The sequence below is a fragment of the Eumetopias jubatus genome, unplaced genomic scaffold (assembly GCF_037043125.1).
Source record: "Eumetopias jubatus isolate StellerSeaLion01/CBP00866 unplaced genomic scaffold, mEumJub1_p1.0 scaffold_10, whole genome shotgun sequence".
In the NCBI taxonomy this organism is placed as follows: domain Eukaryota; kingdom Metazoa; phylum Chordata; class Mammalia; order Carnivora; family Otariidae; genus Eumetopias; species Eumetopias jubatus.
The window spans coordinates 43,054,574-43,072,436 of NW_028274816.1; the positions used below are offsets into that span (position 1 = coordinate 43,054,574).

General features: G+C 47.8%; 1 protein-coding gene and 1 long non-coding RNA gene across 3 annotated transcripts; one reads left to right on the forward strand and one right to left on the reverse strand.

Moving 5' to 3' along the window:
- The first annotated feature begins 1,193 nt into the window (after positions 1-1,193).
- Positions 1,194-12,453, forward strand: CCNE1 (cyclin E1). 2 transcript variants are annotated; one of them, XR_003612373.2, is made up of 13 exons: positions 1,194-1,374; positions 1,857-1,908; positions 2,020-2,107; positions 2,327-2,395; positions 6,427-6,572; positions 6,692-6,827; positions 8,990-9,136; positions 9,687-9,782; positions 10,011-10,145; positions 10,258-10,369; positions 10,449-10,606; positions 10,899-11,098; positions 11,790-12,453. XR_003612373.2 is itself a non-coding variant. In XM_028123682.2 (12 exons), the coding sequence occupies exons 2-12, from the start codon at positions 1,886-1,888 to the stop codon at positions 11,019-11,021; spliced, it is 1,233 nt and encodes a 410-aa protein (XP_027979483.1). In that variant the 5' UTR covers positions 1,194-1,374; positions 1,857-1,885; the 3' UTR covers positions 11,022-11,578. The 2 variants fall into 2 exon arrangements, 1 of the variants encoding a protein (XP_027979483.1); XM_028123682.2 differs by lacking the exon at positions 11,790-12,453 and having other exon boundaries at positions 10,899-11,578.
- Positions 7,128-17,426, reverse strand: LOC114224456 (uncharacterized). The gene is made up of 3 exons (XR_003612374.2): positions 17,212-17,426; positions 16,207-16,312; positions 7,128-13,585 (listed from the first exon to the last, which is right to left on the reverse strand). It is a non-coding gene; the product is annotated as an uncharacterized LOC114224456 (long non-coding RNA).
- Between the last annotated feature and the right edge of the window lie 437 nt (positions 17,427-17,863).

The following is a 17,863-nucleotide window of genomic DNA, read 5'->3' on the forward strand; positions in this document are numbered from 1 at the left end:
ACAAAGTCCTGGGGAGTAGGGTGCTCCAGATTGAGTGGTCACTGAAGACCCTGAAGTTCTAGGGAAGGAAGAGCAGCCCAAGGGGGTCCTCGCAGGGCACAAGCTCCAAGACCCTGAGGTGAGAAAGGACAGAGACAGTGGTGACGAGCTGAGAGTGGAGGGGGAGGAGGGTAGATCTGAGAGGATATAAAGGCCAGTTCCTGTGGAGCCCTGTACGCCGGGACAGGCAGTGCAAAGTTGACCCTGAGTCTGACGTGAGTCACTCTGAAGGCTTTCAGCTAGAGGGGGGTGCCTGGAATCCCAAGGTCCAAACTGGCTCAGTCTTCTGATGCCCCGGAAGAGTTTGTGGGGGAGGGGCACACAGGAAAGGGGGTGGGCTGTTCCTTGATGAATGAATGCACGCTTGATTGGATGGACGGACGCACGTCCAGAAACAACCACCGTTCCACCAGCGCTCCAGACCCAGGCGGCTGGCTGTAGGCCAGCGACCAGGCGCTGTGACCTTGGGCACATCCCCGCCCCGACTCACAGCCCGGAACCCTGCGTCTCAGGGGCGGGGAGGACGTGCAAGGAGGGACAGGGCGCGCGCGCGGCAGACCGACGGACGGCGGGTCCTCCCGCTCGCTCCTGCGCGACCCCTGCCAGACCCCGGCCCCGGCCCGAACCCTCGCCGCCTGCCGTGTTTACATTCCACCCGCGCGGGCCACGCGGCCTTTTACCGCTCCAGCGCCGCTCGGCTCCGCCCACAGAGCCCTCGGCCCGCCCCTCCGCTGAGCTCGCGCCAGACCTCCCCCGCGTCCTGCCCGCCCGGCGCGGCCCCGCCCTCCACCGCGCGCGCCAGCCGGCCTCCCGCGTCCCGCTCCGCGCGGCGCCGCAGCTCGCGCCGCGCAGGCCCCGCCACGGCCCCGGCCCCGCCCCTCCAGCGCGCAGGCCCTGTCACTTAGCCCCGCCCCGCGCAGGCCCCGCCCCGCGCAGGCCCCACCCCCCCGGCGGTCTCGAGCGGCTCGGCTGGCCGGCGCGGCGGCGGGGCGGTCCTGAAGGCTGTGGCTGGGCGGGCCCCGGCCCAAGGGCTGCCGCTGAGGGGTTCGGAGCCGGCCGGGGCGGGGCGGAGGGTGGCGGGAGGGTGCGAGGGCGGGCCGGGGGCCGGTTCCGCGCGCAGGGATTTTTAAATGTCCCGCTCTTAGCCGGGCGCAGGAGCAGCCGGCTCGGCCGCCAGCGCGGTGTAGGGGGCAGGCGCGGATCCCGCCACCGCCGCGCGCTCGGCCCGCCGCTGCCTCCCGCCTCCCGCCTCCCGGCTTCCCGCTCGCCTCTGCCTCCTGCCTCCTGCCTCCGGCCTCGGCTCGTGCAGCCTGCCTGCCGCGGAGACGGCTTCGGGTAAGGGCCCTGTCGCGAGCTGCGGGACTGCGCGGCGGCGAGGACTCCCACAGCGCCCGGGTCGGGCCGGGCCGGGGTGGGGGTGGGGCGAGGCCGGGTCGCCGGGTCCCTGAGGCGTCAGCGCGGGGTGCCCCGGTAGGGTGGCTCAGAGACGGACGGGGGGGGAGGGAAGTGTTGAGGGGGAGACTGAGGCAGCCCGGGCCGCAAGGGAGGAGATGGGCCGGCGGGGATTTCGGGGGCCGTGCGGGCCCCCCCCAAGCCCGGGTTCGGACCCGGCATCGCAGACTGTTGGCGGCGCCGCGGGTGACAGGCCACCCGGGCCCATCGGCCATTTTCCTGACCGGCCCGGGAGGCTCCCGCCGCCGCCGCCGCAGCCGCCGCCCGCGCGGGAGGGGGAGGGGTGTCCGGGGCAGGCTGGCCGCCCATGCCCCCCCCCCCGCTGCCGGTCGTCTTCACCCCACTGCCCGGTTTGTGTCCCTAAGGCCTGAAACTTGATCCCACGCCCCAAGCCATGCCGAGGGAGAGGAGGGAGAGGTGAGTGGCCCTGGCGCTGTGGGGACGGGAAGGGTATTCATTGGTGGGGGAGGGGTGAACCCAGATTTGGGGAGAACTCACCCTGACCTCTGTGCCACCCTGCCTTTGCAGGGATGCAAAGGAACGGGACACCATGAAGGAGGAAAGTGGCACAGATGTCTCTGTTCGCTCCAGGAAAAGGAAGGCAAATGTGGCTGTTGTGAGTACAAAGGAGACAGGTGGGGGAGGAGACCCCCCCCAAATCTTACCTGGGAACCAGACTGGGCTCTGCCACATGTTTATTGATAGGGGGTTAATGGGAGTGCATTTGGCAGAAATGGTGCCCACAACCTAACCAACTTTTTCTTTCTCTCTCTCTGTTTTTGTCTTTGGACTATTTGGTGTGTTTCCTTGGCGGGTGGGGGCTGCTTTGTATTAGTTTTTGCAGGATCCAGATGAAGAAATTGCAACACTTGACAGGACTGTGAGAAGCCATTGCAGCAGTCAGGTGGGTGCACTTGCTGATTGGGCCTAGGTGGAGGGCCTCCTGCTCTTTGTGGGTTAGATTGAGTCTCTATCCCCTTTGCCTCCTGCTGAAGGCTTTTTCTCTACCTATGGCCACAGTACATATGGCTGAGCTCTGTGCTCATCAGCGGCACTGACCTCTGCCAGCCTTGGGACTCCAGGAAGGTCTTGGGTTCCTCGCCAGCACCTTTGAGATTACAAATATGCGCTGATGTCTGGAAGAACCAGAATGGACATCAAATAACTCGGTCCTCTCCTTTTGCCCTTGAGGAAACCCAGACTCAGAGGAAGAAAGTAACCCAGAGTCCTGTGCAAGCCAGGGGTGGAGTCCATCCTAGAGCCCTGTCTCTAGGCTGGTGAACTGGGGGGAGGGCTCCTGACACTCTGGGTAGCTGTGATGATGGGAGTTTGTGTGTGTTCATAAGCAACCATGAATTCTCCCCATCCACACTTCTATTTTTCCATCATGTCATGGTGCTTAGGGACCTCCCACCCCCTTTGGGTCAGGTTTCTAACTTTTCCCCCCTCTAGGGGTTCTCAGTCCATCCAGCAATTACCTACAGTGACTACTGCTGTCTGGGGCTTGACCTGGCCTCAGCCGGAGTATTTGGGGAATATTCTGTGTGATGATATGTGTGTCTCAACACAGTTTTTTTAATTGACGAGTCCATTTCTCCTGTCTCTTTGGAATAGTTACTACCAAATTTTCTGCATGCTCATGATATCATTACAACATCAGAAGTTCCTAGCAGAAAAAACTTGTGTTATCTCTCTACCTCCAGAAATGGCTGGAAACTGTAGTTATGGCTCCAGTAGGGGAAGCAGCCTATCTCCAAACTAGCGTGTCAGGTCTTCTGACCCTATCACAGAGAAAAGCTGAGTGGGAATAGTATTTGAGCTGAGGGCAGTGGTCCCAACTAGGTTAGCAATGGGCAGCACATCACTTTGTTGGGCGGTGAGCAACAGCCATAGCTGTTGGTTCTGGAAGAGTGAAGGGCTTTAAAGCAGTAGGTTTGTAGTAACAGTTGTCACTGTACATAAGACCCTAGTAATTAGCATTTCTGGGGAAGTCCATTGAATATTGAACAAGGGGGTTGATAATTTCCTTCTCCTTAGATGAGGAAATACTTCACTTTAGGGAAGGAAATAAGAATTCTTTCTTTTCTTTTCCTCTTCTTTAAAAAACAAGAAACAAACTTTAAGTAGGGTGATTTTTGTGGGGCACGATTAAATGGATCTCTACTTTGTGAAACTCAGGATTGTTTATTTTGCCAACTGTTTTTTTTTTTTTTAAAGATTTTATTTATTTATTTGAGAGAGAGAGAATGAGAGAGAGAGAGAGAGCATGAGAGGGAAGAGGGTCAGAGGGAGAAGCAGACTCCCTGCTGAGCAGGGAGCCCGATGCGGGACTCGATCCCGGGACTCCAGGATCATGACCTGAGCCGAAGGCAGTCGCTTAACCAACTGAGCCACCCAGGCGCCCTTGCCAACTGTTTTTGAATTGAAATTTCCAAGTGAGAAAGAAATAAAGGCATCCATATTGACTTGTTAGAGTTTTAGAGTAGTTTCTGTTCTCCAGGAGGATTGGAGCAGTGCTAGGGTGACTAAAATGGGGCTGTGGTCCTATCCCTAAACTGTGGACAGTTGATCACACTGGTATATGAATAAGCATATAATTTCCAACTAGAAGGAATTTTCATAGTGATTCAGAGATTAATGACAATAGGTTTCTGCACATTTTTTAGAGCAGATAGCTTGAAAATTGTCCATCTATTAATGGAGGATTCGTTGTCTTGTTATTTCTCTGTGTAGATTCCTGAACCTAGAATTTTGGGGTAACACAATCTTTTTCCCTATTAATTACACAGAATTTTTCTCAGGAGTTGTAGTTCAGCCCAGTACATTAGCCTTGAGCCACTTGTGGGCATTGTCCTAAGTCCTTATAACTGCTTCATCAGGACCACAGAGAACCTTTGATTCTTACCTTAGGCCTTTCCTAAGGACAAGACTACGCTTTTATCTAAAATCCATTCAACATAATCTGTTTTGTTGTTTAACTTTTTGCATGAGACCCACCTTTTTTATTGAAGTGAATCCTGGGCCTTCTATTAGTTACTTCTCAGCACCTGGTTTTGCATAGGTAGTTCTATTGTTAATTCATAAGGAGTCAGGGGTGGTTAGAAATAGTCAAAATTGGTCTCTTGCTCTTATCCCTTTCCTTCCTAAAGTCAGATGGATCTGGCCTCCTTTAAAACCCAGTATCTGCTCAAGAGAAAGGCCATAGACTTCATATTGTGCTTCACCCACTGGGTCCTAAAACTTTCCAAACCACATGTCTGCTTGTGGGTTGTCCGGTTTGTCTGTGAACTGCGGGTTGGAAACTGCTGCCATTTTCTCCCCAAAGGCTGCTCTCAGCTCTCTTCAGCCATCTGGCTGCGGAGGGTGGCACCCAGCTTCTGCCTTCACAGCTGAATTCATTCCTGAATGAAGAAACAACTTGAAGCAGTTATGTGACCCTTTTTGCGTCAAGGAAATGCTACCAGCACATGATACTAGAGCTGGAAGGGGAGGTTGCCCTTCTGGAACAGCTGTTGGCAGGAGTTGTCATGGTTAATTTGCATGCCCAATTCTTCGCACCCTGGGTAGAGAAGAGCTTTATCCTGCTTTGCTCTTCTCAGCACACTAACAGTGCTCTGTCTGCCTCTGAAAGTGGCCGGTGTGCCCTGAGAGCCATTCTCCAGGCAGCACCTGGAGCCCAGGTCCCCACGCTCATTTCTAGTCGTCCCCTTGTCCCTTTTCTTCTCTAGTCAACCTTAATGAGCTGTCTGCCTTAAAAAAAAGTGCCAAGAATCTCAGACTTCGCAGGGCTTCCATGCTGGTGGGATTGTTACCTGCCACATTGTCAACAAAATCACTCTTATAATTCAAAAAAAATCCATCATAGGGTTCTTTTCAGAGTAGAACGATGAACAGAGCAGCTTGAAAAAGAAAATTTTCTAAATGGCAAAATGACCTTAGTAGTTTCCAAATATTGAAAATTGAATAAAATTAAGTATCTGGAATCTTTAAAAGAAAAGCATATTTGGGCTTGGGTTTTTAATGATATTTAATGACATTTAATGATATTTGGGCTTGGGTTTTTAAATCACTTATCAGTTATTTGAGTCAATCTGTGCAAGACTTTGGGGACGGGATTCAAAGGTCTTCAGGGGTATCTGGCTTCTATCTCCACAGACTTCTTAGTATATCCTGTGACCATTCCTGGATTTGGTTTTAACTAGGCAGATATTCTTTTTGTTTTGTTTTGAGTTAAGGAAAACAAAAGGTCCCAATTATGTAATGTATTAGGCTCGTCTTGCAACTAAAAGATGTCACATTTGATGGGTTTTTGTTTTAAGATGGGGAAACTTTAAATATAGATGGTAATCAGTTTACATTTTGATCTTTTACACTTGTGAATGTGGAGTGCCCATGTAAATACTTTTATTGAAGTCCTCTCACTCTTAAGAAATTTTAGATTAGTTGTACTTGTTAAAAAAACAAATCTTTCAGTTGTGACCAAGTAATCCCACAGCATACCTTAGACTAAGTTATGCCCAGTATCTTACTGAGCTGCAAATGGATTTGTATCGTTGGTGCTGTTGTCGTCTTTTGTAATATAAGAGTGCTTTGCCTTTTGTCTTAACCCCTCCTGGGTCCATCTTACTGCTCAGGTATGTGTTTGAGGGTGACAACGTGGAGGACAAAATGCTACTGACTTTGTAGTTGTCTTAGATATTTATCGCATAGACTCCTAAACCAGTGACATGTGAAATGGAAGCTTGGAGTCATTACTGTGGCTTTTATTTACACGTTCCATCTTCATCTGAATTTAGTCCGGAATATGTATTTGGGCCTAGAGATTGCTGTCTAGGGTGAAGACCTTTTCTGTTTTACTGGCTGTTCTACAAATTAATGAATGTAAAAATAGCTGGTTCATATCAAACATTTAAAAATGTGTTTTTTCTTTTACAGCCTTGGGACGGTAATTCTGTGTGTGAAAACCCCTGCTCCTTGATTCCCACACCGGACAAAGAAGAGGATGAGCCAGCATACCCAAGTTCCGCGTGTGGACCGCAGAGTTTCATGCCCTCCAGAGCCTCACCACTGCCTATACTGAAGTAAGTTGCTTGCCGTGTGCCTTCCAGATCTTTTACTCCTTGTGCCCAATCTCACCAAGTTAGTGTGGACGCATACTGACACCTACCTTTTGTCTTTCACTTGGTTTTGTTTCTTGTAGCTGGGCAAATAGAGATGAGGTCTGGAAAATTATGCTAAACAAGGAAAAGACATACTTAAGGGATAAGCACTTTATGCAGCGGCACCCTCTCCTGCAGCCTAAGATGCGAGCAATTCTTCTGGATTGGTTAATGGAGGTGAGCTTGAGTCTTCCAGCTGGCTGGAAGCATTTACCACTTCTAGAATCATCTGTGCTATTATGATTTCCTCCTCTGTTTGATCCCATTGACACATTCTGTGTCTCTGAAGCTGTGGTATATATATTGCTGTTTTGCTTGCATTCTTCCGTAGAAGAATTTCTGAAGTCTCTTTACCTCTTAGCCATTTTTAAGTTGGCCTCTAATTTTTTTCTTCAAAGTTTAGATAATTACAAATTTTCCACATAACTGTAAATATTGATATTTGGTCTTTGTTAATTAAATTGCTTTTAAATCTATCCAGTAGAATGCAGATAACAGCTATTTGATAAGCCATTATCATAAGTTTTCAAAATATATGAACAGGCTTGTCTTCAACAGTCAGAAAGCTTACATTGTTCCTTTTTAACTCCTTGGAATCCATTTCTCCTTCCCCACAGAATATCGTTCTAACAAAATATATTGTTCAAATCTTTTATTGGTCACACCGTCAGACTTCTCTGCAACAATTGATCAAAAGAACAAGTATTACAAATGGTGATGGGTAATTGTTAAACACAAAAAGCGATATTGTATGGGCAGTGCACCTCCCTCTGAGAGGAAGTGTGGGTGACTTTGTGATGCCTCGATGAAGGGGCCCTTCCTGGACACATGGAAGCCTTGGGTGATGAGAAGTAGGCTTTCTTTGTGGTGTTGAAGGAATCTCAGGTAGATCCATTTTATGAAAAAAGGACCTGGGGAAGCCAAGTGTCTAAATATTCCCTAAAAACAAACTCTGCTGTGTACTCTTTGGAAAGCCTATATTCCAGGGGTATGCGCCCCCCTGTTATGCCCATCCTGGAATCAGATCCCCTGCTGCCGCCTCACCATGTATGTGTCTTCGTCAGGCAAGTCATTGAACTTAGAATCTTGGTTTTTCTCATCTGCAGTATTTTCTAACAGTATTTTCCTTGCAGAGTTGGTATGGATTAGAAATAGTAGGCAAGAAAAGATAGCTGTTTTTACCATTATTAATTTGCTTTTCTTTATTGGTCTCTGAACATGTTAACATTTTCTGTACTGAGTTCTTTGGCAGGCCTGCCTGCTTAAAACCACAGGCCTTGCAGTTGCCCACTGCAGGCCCACTGAGGCCCATAGCCCTTCTGGGCCCTTTGAGACATTTTATAATTCCTCGAAACATTAGATGTGTAGTATACTTTACTTCCCCAGGCTTCAGCTCATAAGATGTGACAGAGAAGTTCTATTTTGTATAATGCAGGTGATGCCATATACTTTAAGGAAGGCTTCTCTCCGAAAGTAAATCAAAAAAGTCATGTAATACCATTAAAAGGATAGAAAAGAATGGTAACCTTTTTGTCTTCGGTGGAACAAAACTGCAGGCTTGTCTGCAGCAATGCTGTTTCTCAGCCCCGAGCCTAGCCAGGAAGTCTGCGTGCGTGTGGGAAAGGTGGTGCTCAGGCTGTGTGCCCAATTGTGGCTGGGTGACATAGGTCTGAGAGTTTGTTCCTGCGGGGACAGAAGCTCTAGTTTCACTTCTGATCAGATCATAATTATATTACTTTATAAAAACTGACTTCAAATATACCTCAACCTGGACTTTAGAAATACTCTTTAGTGATTGATGGAATTTTCTCTCAATGTTCTGTTTGTTGTTTCTCCGGTGCCTTTTCTACTTTTTAGCCCCATGAATTGCACTCACACATGGGAAGGCCTGTGTAGGAATGGCAGTTTTATATGCATAATCGGACATTAGACGGTGGTGATGAGTTGAAGTCTACTGTTTCCTTGGTCCTCTTTGGCTCCCTCATGCACATCATTTTACCCGCTCTCTCAGCATTCCTGTGAGGTGGGCAGGGGAGGCATGGTCCTAATTTTAGTTTGAGATTATCATTCACAGTTTTTCCATGAAAATGCTGCTTTAGCAGCCTATGCCCATTTGCCCTTACTATTATATAGATCACGGAACACTTAATCCTTCTGAGTTCCAGCTTTGCTCTGTGTTTGTGCTTAGGGATAAGCCAGGTAACCATCCTTTCAGAAAAGCAAAGTTCTCTCTCTTGATTTGGTTATATTGTCCTTCACCAAAACTCATGGCAAGTTGTTTTTTTGTTGTTCTTTTTTCCTCAAGTAACTGTTCTAAAACTTACTAAATATTTTTTCAGGTGTGCGAAGTCTATAAACTTCACAGAGAGACATTTTACTTGGCACAGGATTTCTTTGATCGGTATATGGCAACACAACAAAATATTGTTAAAACACTTTTACAGCTTATTGGGATTTCATCTTTATTTATTGCTGCCAAACTTGAGGTAAATTATTTTTAAATATTTTTATGTAGCACATGCTGTTTCTTGAGATCCCCTGAGATTACTGGAATAGGCCAACTGTTTGTCTACATTTTTCTAATTTGAGGTCATCTAAAGTAAAGATACATGCAGAAAGGGCTAGAAATCAAGAAGTGAGAGAAGTAGAGAGTATATAAAATGCTTAGGTTAATGTAGTTACTTTACGCCAAAAAATTGAACTTTGACCCAAGAGGATTAGAATTTTGATGTGATGAGAAGGGTGGATAGGCCCAACTTTCAAACATGTTGCTAAAGGTATTAAAAAGGTGAAAATTTCAAAAATGTCCCCACTGAGTAAAAGCTGTATTTATGTCTTTATTTATTGGTAACGATGGGTGTTTGGTTTCTTTCACAATGAATGCATTTTGACCAGTGGAGTAGCTCCTGTATTTATTCTATGATGTTCCCTCTCTTTCCATGCTAGCATACTAAAAGCAGTAATTTTGGATGTACATTGTAAGTTAAAACTATTAGAGAAATTTGCTAGTCATTTCTCCCTTTTATTTCCTTTTAGGAAATCTATCCTCCAAAGCTACACCAGTTTGCTTATGTTACAGATGGGGCTTGTTCGGGAGAGGAAATTCTTAGCATGGAATTAATCATTATGAAGGTAGGTTACAAGTTAATTTTTCAGTCCTTTTTTTTAAATGCATACATAATATCTTTTCCACATTCAGTGTGAGTGCATCTGACTAGGTGTTCTCCAGCTGGACACATTGTGGCATGGAATGTGGCTGCATTTTGAACTCCTTTAGAGGCCCAAAGGGAGCAGAAATGTGTTTTGTTTTGGTTTTTTTTCTCAGCCATTGGTTTGACCCTTCTCTCTGTTTTCCCTTAGGCCCTTAAGTGGCACTTAAGTCCCCTGACCATTGTGTCCTGGCTGAATGTATATATGCAGGTTGCATATCTAAATGACTTATATGAAGTGCTCCTGCCACAGTATCCCCAGCAAATCTTCATACAGATCGCAGAGGTGAGTGGCTCTGTTACCTCTGGGAGGGTCTACCTACCCCACCGGGAAACCGAGGATCTCTAGAAGGGATAGATGTTGGCCGCCTGCTTTAGTGTTCTTTTCTCCTCCACAGCTTTTAGATCTTTGTGTCCTGGATGTTGGCTGCTTAGAATTTCCCTATGGTGTACTTGCTGCTTCTGCCTTGTATCATTTCTCTTCATCTGAATTGATGCAAAAGGTTTCAGGTACGTTGGCTTTCCAGTCCATTCACAAGGTGTATTAAACTTACAAACCGATGGAGCCTAAAATTTATTTTCGTTGCAGGGTATCAATGGTGTGATATAGAGAAGTGTGTCAAGTGGATGGTTCCATTTGCCATGGTTATAAGGGAGACAGGGAGCTCAAAACTTAAGCACTTCAGGGGAGTTCCTGCTGAAGATGCGCACAACATCCAGACCCACATAAACAGCTTGGATTTGCTGGTGAGTCGTGTTCCTCATTTCCCAGATAAATTCCTAAAACTGCCTGAGTAGCCTCTTCACTCCTCTTTAGGCAGTCTCCCAATATCCTAGAAAGACTCCAATTCTTTTAATTCCTTTGAAAAAGAAAAATTGTGCTCAATAGATGCGATGTCTAAATAGCACGTAGACCAGCGGCTTCAGATTGTTCTTTGCTGTTTCGTTGCCCTCACCTCCACAGAAAGGAGCACACAGGCCGCGAAGCCCAAAAGATGCATTCTTCCATTTTAACATTTCTCGCTTTTATTCTTACCAGGACAAAGCCCAAGCAAAGAAAGCCATATTGTCTGAACAAAATAGGATTTCTCCTCTCCCCACCGGGGTCCTCACTCCCCCACAGAGCAGTAAGAAGCAGAGCAGTGAGCAGGGGACCGCGTGACCACACCAGCATCCTCCACCAAAGACAGTTGTGCAGAAGTGCCCGCTCCAAGTTCCCTGCTGCATACTGGGGCGGAGGTGCGCATTAGCTTTTACAGATATTTCAATGGAAGAGCATGTCTCTTCTGCAACCGAAGTGTTTCTGTGGATGGCATTGGACAGGGACAAGTGTTTTTTATTGAATGCTTAGATTTTTTGAAATAAGTGGGTCAAGTACACCAGCCACCTCCAGAACACCAATGAGTGCTCCAGATGCTGCTAAGGAGGGTGATACTTGACTTGATTGACTGTTCACACACAGAACAAAGGCTTGAAGTTGCGGAGTGCCACGTTGCTGTGGGCTCCCCTCGGGTGTGCTGGGTTGTGTCGTATTGAGGGGAACAGGTGGTTGTGAGCATTGTGATGTGGAGCCCACAACCAGCTGTGCTGGGGGCCTGCCCTTTTACACTATCAGTTGACAATGTACAATGCCTTTTATGAACTGTTATTTTGTACGTGCTGCTATGTCTATCCGTTTTTTTAATAAAGGTAACACTGTCTTTGAGACAGCTCATTTTATGAGCTACGTGTGATCATTTAAGTTAGAAGTCATCTTTGAGTGTGGCTGTATCGAGTTCTCTTTCTTTAACTTCATACTTCTTAAAGCTCACACCTTTCAGGCAAATATATTTGAAAGAAGTGAGCTTTAGGTACAGCCACCAATGCCTCCCAAGGGCTACGTGAGGTGGGAATGAGGCTTCGATTTGGCATTTCTCCCCCTTTCTCCCAGGCCCACACAGTGGCTGCGCAGGTGGGGCTTGCCGGCAGGCGGTGACAGTACTGGGGAGCACGTGTCTGCATCCAAGAGGATTCTTAGGTATGATGTCCGCTCCACGACAGGCCAGAGGTCATAAAGCATCTGTAATAAGTGTTACTCAACACCCTTTTTGTCCTTACCCAAATCTTAACCTAAAGAACTTTTGTTGGGAGAACTTGTTAACATAATGTAGTAGCCTAAAACCAAACTTGGAAGAAGAAAATGTAAAATAAAATGATATGTAGCTCAAGGCCAGATGTCAGTGCACGGTCTGAACCTTGACCACTGATGGATCACCAAATGCCTTGCCCATGGAAGGAGTACCTGTCCACTTGGAGGCCTAATGTGTACATTTCACGATGCATTTTGTCAAGCATTCTCATCATGGTGGTCTTGTGTGTTGCACTTCCTTACAACGCTTTGGTTTATGTTATGGGTTCAGAAAAAGGGAGGGTGAATGAGCAAACAAACCCACTTATTTTCAACTTGGTATTTTATCTCATTTTGCAAAACCCTGTCTCAATAGAAAAACAGCCATTTAAAAATCTGTATCATATTTATATGAAATCGGAGAGAGACCCTACTCCACATTGTGATGCTATAGTTCTGGCAAGTTTTAATATGGTGTTCCAAATAAATGCATTATAAATCTACATGTCCTGGTATTTAGTCAGATGGTACTCTGAGCTAATTATTTCCTCATCTCAGGCAGAGATGCTCCCACCTTAAAAAGCAATGAATTTTTAATGGTGACCATTCGTAAGTGGCTTGTTGGAAAAATCCTATAAGTGGTTAACTTATATTTGGCATTTTCTATGCAAAAACATGGCACTGAAAACATTTCTATATTCAAAGCTTTGGATAAGTTTTAAGGCTTGACAGGGGAGGTGACACTGGTCTGAACACATGTTCGAGGCAGGTACTAACTACTTCATGGACCATCTGGCCCACACATTGTCACAGAGTGCTACTGGGGCTGCTGAAATGAGAATGCCTTATAAGCAAATTTGAGTGCTGCATTTCTGGACATCAGGGTTTTGGTTTTGTTTTTATTAAATGGCAGTGTTGCCATGGGTAGCTCTGAATCATCTGTGCTAATAAAGGTTGCGTCCTGAGTGGATAAGTGAAATCCACAGGAATCAATATTTTCTGTGGCTCTGCCAGAAACCCTAAGAGCCACTAGTAAGTAACATCAAGTTTCCCTGCTTTAAGGAGCTCCTCCTTTTGCTAGTAGTCAGCACAAACTTTGGTCCCTCACTGATTGGCTCTGCATACCCATTTGCCAAATCATTTTTGTTCTGCCATTCAGCTAAAACCGGCTGAGGCTGGGGGATGCCAAACAGACATGGGGGTGAAAATGGCAGCTCTGGTCAACCTGGATGAGCAAATGCTCTGAAGCAGAGGTGGTGAGCAGGGGGACCCAGAGAAGGAGGTGACGTGGCCTCTTAGTCTGACTTCCTTGTGTTAGAGGAGAAACTAAGAGTAACTTATTGACCAACCATGAGGGCTGATTGGATTGTGGTAGAGCAAACCACATCCTCATGTCACGCCCCAGCTCACAGTTCAGTCACCAGACCTCCCCAGAGTTGCTCTGGTTGTCCCTGTCCTCTGTGTCGTAGAAAGAAAACACTGGTCTTCAGGTAGTGGGTGTGGAAGTCCTTCCAACGCCATCTTCCCTGTGTGGACCTCGGACAACTCATTGCTGCGTGGATTTCACACCGAGTGGATAAATGATGCTAAGGTTCACGTGGACTCTAGGTTCCTAAGGGCTGATAAGTAAAGCCGTTGAGCCCTTGAAGATTTGGAGCACAGACAGTGCAAGATAGACTCAGACACAAACGAGATTGGAGTTTATTTGGGCAAAATTAGGCTCTAGCTCAGAGCAGGGTTGGCAAGAGAAATCAAATCTGATAATGTCTAGTCATATTTACCCAACCGTGCATTTTCTTACCGCATGTTCAACATTTTGAAATTCAAATCACATTTATACCTTGGACATTGTTAGAAGACTATTTTTATCCCTGCTGTAATCATCTAATTTGCTGATTACAGGTCTCAAATTGCCACAGAGAACTCAATTTTTGAAAGAATTGTCCTGTTTGATCAAATATGTTATTCAAGCAACGCAACCATTTGTTCCACAAGGTTACCTGCCAGGCAGAGCTAACCAGGAGTAATAGCATTAGAAGCCTGTACTTAAAACCAAGCATTAGCTAATCTGCCTGCGACAATAGAGTCTTAAATATAATTTGCTGCAGATACTTCAGTTCCTGCACTGACAGACAATTGCATTTTGTATTCAATGAGCATAGATTTTTTTCCTACCTCATCCCAACTCCAGATTCAGCTCCCAAAGACTCTAATGTGCTCAGTGTCACAGGCTTACCAAGTACTATTTCCCAGGAGGTTCAGATGGGAGGGCAACGCTGTCCTGCATGGAATAAGGACTCCCTCTGCACCCCCCACCCCACCTATCCTTTCAATCATTTTTCCCGACCAATGTCATTTCCAAAAATTGTGTGGCAGCTGACTGCAGTGATTTCTGGTCTGATGCTGGCTTCCCCGGTGTGGTGCGCGGGGTGCTCTCTGTCGTGAGCCCCTGAGCCCTGCTGTGCACCACCAGGACTTGAGACCAAAGCATGTGGGATGCGATCCTAGAGCTCAGGTGAGCGGGTCTGGAACCCCGGGAGTGTGGGGGCCTGGGAAGGGCCTGGAGCAGAGCTGCCACGCCTATTTGAGAGGGCCCGCCCCCCCAGCTGATGAAGAGCGGTCAGGGTCACGAGTCAGCGGAGGAAGCAGGAGATAATGCAGCGGAGGTGACAGAGGCCACGTCACAATGGGCTTTTACGAGTCAGGCTCGTATGTCCCAATGTCCCTGGCAGCAGGGAGCTGGTGTTTGTGAAGGGGACAATGATGGGCTTAGAGCTACACCTGGAGGCAGAAGTTGAAGAAATAAGCCCTGAGTTCTGCCTCTCAGGGTCCCGGGAAAAGGACTGTGCGCTCCATGCATCAGTGATTTCTAAATGGCCCTGCCTCAGTGACTGCCCCCCATCTCCTTTCAGGCCACAGCGACTTCTACGCCTGCACCCCTGCCTGTCAGCCCATCCACAGTCAGCTAGACCCTCACCTCCTGCCGGAGAGCACCCCTGTCTGTCCCACACCGATGTCCCCAGTACCTCCTGTCTGAAGGGAGCCTCCACCAGCACATCTCCTCACCCCAACGTGCGCACTTTGCCATCTTCTAGGGAAACTGCTTACTTCACTTCCCGTTGTTAATACTCTTAGGAAAAATGGGCACTGGCGATACACAATACTCATAGGAAAGCCACTCAATTCACAAGTCATCGGTGAGATCAGTTCACACGCATCCGACAGGCAAACATGTTCAAGTGCAGAAAGGAATATGATGACTTACCTGGAGACCCATCCCCAGTTTCACATTTTTTTAAAGAAATACAACATTAAAGATGCCACTGAAGGGCCCCCTGGTCTCCCTCCCCCCATCCCATCGTCTTTCTTTCCTGCCCAGAGTTAACAATCACCCTGAGGTCAGTGTGGATGATTCCCACACATATTTTTAGACTTTTATCATTTACATTTGGCTCCATAAGCAATAGACTTACAGAAACACTACTCTGGGTGTCCTAAAAATCCACACCAGTGGCATCGAACCTTACCTATAATAATACCACTTCCTATTCTCTTTCAACCTTATTTTCAAGATTTACCCACATGGACGCGTGGAGGGTTGGATTTATTTATTTTTAACTGTGATAGAGTTTTCTCTTGTGTGACTATCCCACAACGTATACAGTCCCTCCCAGGCTGGCCCATGAGCAGGTCAGCAATGCCATCACCATCACCGACGACGCTGCAATGCGCATCTTGCACACACGTGGCACATGTGTGGGGGTTCCTCCGGGGCACATTCCCAGACCTGGAGCCGCCGTGTCAAAGGGCGTGTGCCCCTGCAACTTTACTAGATGTGGTCAGCTAATTCCCCAAATTATGCTGATCGATCCTCCCAGCCAGGGACTGTGAGCGAGCCTATCTTCCCACGGCTGCTCCAGCACTTGCTACAGCCATCTTTTCTTCCCGTGAAAATTGCTATTATTTAACTTCCTTGGTTTTTCTCTGATTATGGAAGCGGAACACGTGTGATATGATAAATTAGACTTCTGCGGACATGTACAACAGAGAAAGTGAAAATCCCGCAGAGGTACCATCCTTACCAGTTTTGGTGTTAAAATAGTGTACGTGGCTCCAGAACCTTTTCTATGCATACATGAACATACGAATACACAAAACATTTGCTGGTTTTTGTACAGGGCTATTTCATCCAATTATCTCTCTTAAGTCATTTAAAACGGACATACCCATGCAAACTCACCCTCTCTCATTTTTCTTTTTCAGTGATTGCTTGCCAATTGATTTCGTTGCTTAGCACATCATTTCAGGGCCTGGCACATGATAGGCGCTTATTAAATATTCACTCCCTGAATGAAGAGGGAAATGGATTGATTCTTACATGTGTAGTCACTTTCATTAAATTTCATACTCTTCCATGCCCAGAAGAATACACGCTATCTTCCACTTGCAAAAGACCACATTCCAACTGAAAAGCAAGACCTGAACAGAAATGAATCAGACTTCTGCTGTTCTAGCGTTTCTTCTGGGCAAAGGAGCCACACACCATTGAATTCCAGTTCCTGGAGGGGTCACAAGGGTGGAATGACATACAAAAGCTCCAGTGCATCATCAGACAGAGAGCTAGACAAATCCATTCCCCCAGTCTTCCAGAAAGTTCTCTGTGCCCCTCTTGCTAAGCACCTCCCCAAGTTATACCTTGTAGACAAACAACGAGCAATCTGTCGTCGTGAGAGATGATGACTTGGTCTGAAGCGCCACCCCCCCCAAACTTCTCTGTCCTCCATCCCTCCCTGACTCTGCGCGGGGTCCCTGTGGCTCTCAGGGTAGAAACAGAGGCTGCCCATCTGGGCTGTGGGGCTGGTGCTGCCGTGCGGGGCTCTGTTGTGTTTGGGCTGCAAAGAGGTTTTGAAACATTTGAGCCGACATGTGAAACTTGGGAGAGCTCATATAGTCTTGTGGCTCCCAGCCCCTGGCAGCCTGGCCAGCAGGGCCCACAGCGTGCAGAACACCAGAGTCCCCACCGCCCCTGCCCCTGGCCCGGGAATCCCTGCCGTTGATCCTCACCAACACACTGCCAACCTCCCGGGGAAGACAAATAGCTGGGGCCCCTAACTCTATCAAAAGCAAGAAAACAGTACAGATGAAGAACGCAGAAAGGTCCAAGGAAAGTGGCAGAGAGAGCAGGCTATTTGAGCATGTTTAAGACCAGGACAAACATCTCGGTGTCCAAAGACATGTTCTTTACCTGTCTATCTCCCACAGGCGATGGGGATTCAGACTCCTGGATTTTCGGGAGAGTCTCGGCTCTCACCCTGAGGGCTGTGGGGCTTTCAGCTCATCACTGACCTACTTGGGGATTCAGACTCCTCATCTGCCCAGTGGGCAGGAGAGCACAGTGTGTTCTCTCGGTGTAAGCCCAGGCTCTCAGGGGTTAAGAGTGGCTTTCTGTTTCTCTTCAAATGCTGGTCTTCCAGGTGGTGATGAAAGCCTGGGTTGGGGTGTTTTTAGGTTTGCAGTACACTTCAGGGAACTTCCCTGCTTCCTGTCATGCAAAGGAGGTTTCGTTTCTCTCGACATCAAGGGTGGGTGGGGGGCCAGGGCGACAGTGCACAGGGCAGAGAGCAGGCCGGCAAGCAGGTGGGCTGGAAGCTGGCCAGGGGCTGAGGGCCGCTCCACCTCCCCCGGGGTCCGCCAGGCAGTCTGCTGACCCTCAGGGTGACCTTTGACACTCAGCCCATCTAGGACTGGTCAAGGCCGGAGGTGGGGCAAGTGTGATTCCAGGGCTGCTTCCAAAAAATGCCCCCACCCCCACCTGCGAGGGAACTGGCCTTGCAGGATGGCCCTCGACAGGGTCCCGGGTGGGAGGGAGCTCGGGCCTGGCTTTGTTCTTTCTTGAA